Here is a 6498-nt window from a genome sequence, read left to right on the forward strand (position 1 = left end):
CGAAATAGGCTTCCAAGGGTTACATACGGGTGCAACAAACAGAAATCGTCGTCAGTACAAATATAAAAGATATGGTATCGTGTCGCTCATCAATGAATCCATAATAAATGCAAAAAGAAAACCACAAGAGAGAACGAATGTGGAAGGACTGGTCATTTTGCTAAAGACTGCAAGAACTATAGCGGTCAGCACCGAAGTTCTGGAATTGTGGAAGAGCAGGTCACCCAAAATTGAAAATGCCCCTCAAACAAAACACAATCTTCCGGACTAAAACTAAAATCAGTCAACTTTATATTGCGTAAGTTGACTCAACCTCACCAAGCCCCCGAATAAGTCGTCATTTAAAGACTAGATGAAATATCGTTCTGGAATTGTGGAAGAGCAGGTCACCTAAATTGAAAATGCCCCTCAAACAAAACACAATCTTCCGGACTAAAACTAAAATCAGTCAACTTTATATTGCGTAAGTTGACTTAACCTCACCAAGCCCCCGAATAAGTCGTCATTTAAAGACTAGATGAAATATCGTATATCTGCATATCGCTAAAATGTCACAATGATAGTCGACACAGGAGCATTCAACACTATCGTTCGGCCTGATGTAGTATCGAAATGGCGATATCGTCCCATGACTAAGAGATTGATCTTGACTACAGCAACCGGGAGACTTCACCAATCCATGGAAAATGCAGCGTAGATATTCGAATTAGCGAATGCGATCTTATACGTATACTATACGCATTGATGGGCAGGATATAGTAATGTCAAATCCCAAAAGGAAGCTTGATTGTGTTCCAGCACTAGCAAGTCACTCCAAGAGCATTGTAAGAGTCAGAATAGCATTATTGGGAGGGGGGGGACGTACCCTCGTAAGAAATGAAACATCACCCATACCTGATAAAACCGATTCAAAAAACTTCCAAGAAAAAAGATCTGCAAAGGTACACAATTGGAAGTATTTGAAGCAGTTGATAGAGAGCTAGACAACGAAAAGTTATTAAACTCAGTGGACTTCAAGAAACTCACTGAACTAAAGGGCATTTCAAAAACAAGGACTACGCCCTTACATGCGCAGGAATGGAATGGACTGGTTGAACGATTTAACGCTACTCTAGAGACCAATCGAAGAAATTTTGTCCACGAGCACCAAACTGATTGGGGCCGACACATATAACTGGAAAAGAACTCAGGTTTCCATCGGACATGATATTTAGTCATCCTTCACTCTCTCTCCAAGACCTACGGACGAATACGCTGCAAGACCAAGTGAAGCATTGTCCCATGCCTTAGAATTTGAAGCGGCGAAACAAGCTTCCAAGAACCATGTAAGGGTGCAACAAGTCAAAATCGACGACGAAAGATGGTATCGTGTCGCTCTATAGTGGTTGTCCAATGCGCTGTAATTGTAGACGTAGGACCAAGTTGACATACCACTGCACCTTATAAAGGACATGCATAAATAAGGGGTGCGTCGACGTGCATCAAACCGAAGGGTTGCAGTTTGACAAGTCGAACCTTGTAAATTAGAAGTTGGTCTGCTATCTACTTTTCAGGTGGTTGAAATAGTATCTTTGCAATCTGTAACAATCACAGAAAGACAACAAAATAATACAAAGAAAACTGTTTTTCAATCTCATCCTTATTTATAAAATTCGTGGTAGATGGCGGTAGTAAAAGAAAATGAATTAAGGACAGAAATATATTTAAAATTAATATAAAAATCTAATCTAATCCAAATAATAAAAAGCTGTTCTTAAGAGTATTGCTCACAGTTATCGAAAAACTGAAACTAAATAAGAAAATATTTCAAATTTCATTGAAGCCGTTCATAAATTAAGCAGATTAATAATGTTTCATTGTCAAAAAATTACTGATGACATATTATATGTATACGGTTAATAAAAACATAAATATCGACAAAACGAATTACAAAGAATCAAATAATTTAGCAATGAAAAATGAAATATAAGAAAATGATTTTTTGATGATGAAGATAACAGTAAGAATTTAAATTTAAAGAAATAAGAGAAAAAACTGCAACAAAAAAGAATATAAAAGATCATATTATTAAAGGAATGGAGCTTACTGACGAAGCTTGTTGTTTTTCCAATAAAAGAAATGAGGTTTTAGATTTTTATTTAAAAGAAGAAATTATTATAAAAGAAGAAGAAGTAGAAGGTAATACTTCTGAAGGTGACGCTGAGTATATTGATGGAGGGTGGCTTTATCCCAATAAGGAAGATAGTAGAAGAAATGAACTTTTAAATTTAGATGTAAAAGTAGAAACTGTTATAAAAAAAGAAATAGGACATAATATTTTTGAAAATGAGCATTTAAATATAAATTATACTAAAGAAGAGACCACAATAAAAAAGGAAATAGAAGGTAATTTTCTTAAAGATGAAATTAAACTTAAGCAATGTTGCTACAGGTTTAAGTAATTTTTTCAACTTCTATGGGGAAGTTTCAAGTACAATATGTACATCATATTAGACTTCATGCAAGAGAACTTAGGAAACAATCATAAATGTGAAAACAAAAACTCATATTTTAGGAAGAAAACAGTCAATGACTCAAAGGGCAGAAAAACCATATAAGTGTGAAAACTGTGATAAATCTTTTATCTCAAAATCGAAGCTGACCTGTCACATTAGCATCCATAGTAGGGAAAACCTGTACGAATGTCAAGTGTGTCTGAAAAAGTTATCCAGTAGACGAATTTTAAATCGACATACTCAAATACATACAAGGGAAAAGCCATTCAAGTGTGAAACCTGTGGAATGAGATTTAATTACAAGTAAGTAATGCTAATTACTATGGTATATCTGACAAACAAGTGTATTATGATACAAATATCCAAAACATGTACCCTTTAAAACAGTACCTAATATTTTATCATGTTAATCGTAAATTGTAACATATTTATCCTCACATTATACATATTTCATAATATATGTACAATTTCTTCAGTATACTGCCATTCACTAGTTTTGATTTGATTTAAATAAATAAATTAACAAAAAAGTTATAATCGTACAACTGTTAAAAAAAAAATAATTAGATAAGTCGTTGATCTGTTGAAGAATTTAAAAAAAAAAAACGTAAGATTTATTCGCACGAGCATACCTACTAGTTTTTAGGTATTAAATCAACTTATTAAATTTATCATTTTCAGAGATAGTTTGATACATCATCAGATGTTGCATACGGGTGAATGTCCATTCGAATGCCCGATTTGCAATAAACGTTTCGTCAAGAAATCAAAGCTGACCTATCACTTTCGTATCCATACTGGGGAGAAACCATACGAGTGTCCGGTGTGTCAGAGAAGATTTTCCCTAAAACACATTCGCGATGTACATACGCGTGTTCATACAGGGAAAAACCCATACGAATGTCAAGTATGTCGAAAAAGGTTTCCCGAAGAATTCCGTCTCCATCTGCACATGTTGATTCATACACAGGAAAAACCACTCGAGCGTCCATTACACCCTGAAAAGTTTTCCGGAAAAGAAAAGCCGATCAAGTGCGAAACCTGTGGAGAATTGCATTTGACCTCACACATTTGCGTCCATACTGAGGAAAAACTGCACGAGTGTCAAGTGTGTCAAAAGAAGTTTTCTGAAAAACAACACCTCGATCAACATATGTGTGTTTATACGAGGGAAAAACCGTATGAATGTCAAATGTGCCAGAAAAGGTTTTCCAAAAAATACGGTCTCGGTGTGCATATGCTAGTTCATACGGGAGAAAAACCATTCAAGTGCGATACCTGCGACAAACGTTTCATCAAAAAATGGTGTTTAACCAGACACGTTCGTGTTCATACCAAGGAAAAACCGTACGAGTGTCGACTGTGTCTGAAAAGGTTTACCGATAAACGGGATTTCGATCGACATATGCACATTCATATGGGAGAAAAACCATTCAACTGCAAATTCTGTGGTAGGAAATTTGCTCGCAAGTAAGTAAACATAAGTATACAACTGACCTTAAAATGGTAGCTTCAACTTTGATTATAGTTATTATTGTTAATTTTTTTTTTTTTAATTTTTGCCGCATTCAAACTCAATAAAAAAACCGAAAGGGGTAAAAAATCCTTTTCTTCGTAATGGCAGCGAAAACACATATGCATTCCTTATTTACATTTAAATATTATTTGTTATTATAAAATTAATTTAATATCATTTTTAGGATCGATTTGGTGCGACATGAAATGTTGCATACAGGCGAACGACCATTTGAATGTCCGAGTTGCGGGAAACGTTTCATTAGAAAATCGAAGTTGACTAATCATTTTCGCGTCCACACCGGGGAAAAACCGTTCTCATGTGATATATGTCAGAAAAGGTTTTCTCAAAAACAGTCCCTACCTGTTCATATGAGCATTCATATGAGAGAATAGCCCGAGCCATCTTAAAAACTTTCAGAAAGACATCTACTCAAATGTAAGTAATGATAAATTTAAATACCATTGCGTAATAGATTAGACTATTATAAATATTCAAAGCATAAGCACTGAACGATACACAGTTTAATACCCATAATAAATACTGTCAGGATAAAGGCTGTATCTAATATTTATTGCTTATTGTATAGTATTTGAAATATTTGCTAAGGGCCGTGTAAAAGTATTTACTTGGCAATTTTTTTTTTTCGTGGAAGAAGGGAAATCTTCCAAAGACCCAGCCCTCTTCAACAATGGTTAGGCACGCAAACCAAGTTAATGAACATTATTGGAAACTGTTGTATTGAGTCATAACAGCTGGTGGTAAAAAATTGAATTAATTATAGCTTACAACAGAAGAGTTATTATATGGTGTTTGCATACATTATTACATTAATTAAAAAACAAAGTTAAAAGTAGAAGTTGAGGAATATTACCAAATATCAAAAATCGGAAAGCAAAGTGTATTGTGCAGTAAGAGGCAGTCTTTATGAGTTTCATTACAACCAATCGAGTTAAATCAGCATTTATACACTATAGGTAAAGCCCATACAGCAAGCCCTTACATTACTGTTCAGTGGTGTGCTTTCATTATTTTATTTGTACACGGTAAAAAGACTATTAGTAAAATGAAAAACAAAACTTTTTATTATAATTTGTTAAATTGAGTATCTGTTAACTGCGATTATTTAGAAGTCACGCATCTACTGCACCTATACATTAACTGTTATAAGGTTTTATATACAAAAAAATGTACACACATATTTACAAAAAAATACAAGAACGTCAAAGCAAATCACTGCTGATATCAGAATTACTAGAAATGTAATTTAAATGAAACATTTGTTTGAAATTAAAACTTTACCATCTATTCCACTTTTAATTAAATAAATCAAATGGTAAGATTCGAAAAGAAATCATTTAAGTGTAATAACATTTTATTTGTCAACACTAGTACTGTATGTGTAATATTTTTAAAACTGTAAGCTATTTTCCGCAATTGCTTTAAGCGACGCTTGCACGTCAGTTCCCAATATTGACGTTATACAAACGGAGAAAATGTTGATGTTAAAAGTCTTGAAATACGTATGTATTCACGAGAATAAAGTTGTGTTACACTTGAATGTAAGAAATATGAATACTTAATGTATAATAAATAAATGTTATATTATTAATATTAAACCCGTAATTTTGTTTCTAAAGTTATTGGTATTAAAACCAGGTCTTCCTTTTGTCCCTCAAAATAGGCATTTCAGCTCTACGCATTGTTGCAAAGTAATGGTTGAGCCAAACGATATGATTCTGAGGTCATATTATTATGTATAAAGGAACTGTTCATAAATTACCTAACTCGAATTGGGGGAGAGGTGATCCAATCAGACGTTACGGTCTTGTTTTAGAACCGGAAAGTAAGCGATTCTTAGTATTACTAAAATAATTCTGTTCCATTGTTTAGGCATCAAACTTTAATGTTGATTGGAAATTGAAATTATTTATCTAAAAGCGAAATATTATTGGAAATTAAAAAATCATTTTTTGAATTTAAGCCTAAAACTTTTACAGTGGACGAGTTGTATGAAACGAAATAGAGAGGGGTAAAGGGTCAGGCCAGGTGTTACGATCCTGATACGTGGAGGGACAACTTCACTAATTGTTCGTTACGTAATTTATAAATAAAAACACTTGTCAAAAATGTTTTGAAAATTCTAATCCGCTTTGCTTTAATTATATTTACTTTTTACTAAATAATGCAATATTTTTGTTGGGCTCCGCTTGCTCCCTACCTTGGGTAATATCGTATAAACGTCTATCAAGGTTCTTAGATGTTAAAATATAAATAAGAAATTAATTAGAGAAATTATTTCTCTTGTCACCTACTTTTGAATGATTGAAATTTTGTATAAGTGAAAAGTATTGAACAATAATCAATATAATCAGAAAAAAAACTTAAAAACAGTAAGAAGATAACCGCAAGTGAGCCAAATAAGTATAATAATGATCAGATTTAAAAAATTATGACTTATTTGGAGTGTATGTTTTTCCCATTAGG

General features: G+C 33.2%; 1 protein-coding gene across 1 annotated transcript; it reads left to right on the forward strand.

Annotated features, from left to right (window-relative positions):
• Positions 1-2355: 2355 nt before the first annotated feature.
• LOC108736512 (zinc finger protein 84-like) lies at positions 2356-4774 on the forward strand. The gene is made up of 4 exons (XM_018468966.2): positions 2356-2385; positions 2555-2798; positions 3177-3965; positions 4196-4774. The coding sequence occupies exons 2-4, from the start codon at positions 2569-2571 to the stop codon at positions 4404-4406; spliced, it is 1230 nt and encodes a 409-aa protein (XP_018324468.1). The 5' UTR covers positions 2356-2385; positions 2555-2568; the 3' UTR covers positions 4407-4774.
• Positions 4775-6498: the final 1724 nt, after the last annotated feature.

This window comes from Agrilus planipennis, unplaced genomic scaffold, assembly GCF_000699045.2.
Source record: "Agrilus planipennis isolate EAB-ADULT unplaced genomic scaffold, Apla_2.0 scaffold175, whole genome shotgun sequence".
In the NCBI taxonomy this organism is placed as follows: domain Eukaryota; kingdom Metazoa; phylum Arthropoda; class Insecta; order Coleoptera; family Buprestidae; genus Agrilus; species Agrilus planipennis.

What these genes read in the sequence shown, in the direction of transcription:
- LOC108736512 (XM_018468966.2), top strand. Translation starts at nt 2,569, where the DNA reads ATGACTCAAAGGGCAGAAAAACCATATAAGTGTGAAAACTGTGATAAA. An exon ending in GGAATGAGATTTAATTACAA is followed by an intron (nt 2,799 to 3,176) that starts GTAAGTAATGCT and finishes TATCATTTTCAG; the next exon opens with AGATAGTTTGATACATCATC. An exon ending in GGTAGGAAATTTGCTCGCAA is followed by an intron (nt 3,966 to 4,195) that starts GTAAGTAAACAT and finishes TATCATTTTTAG; the next exon opens with GATCGATTTGGTGCGACATG.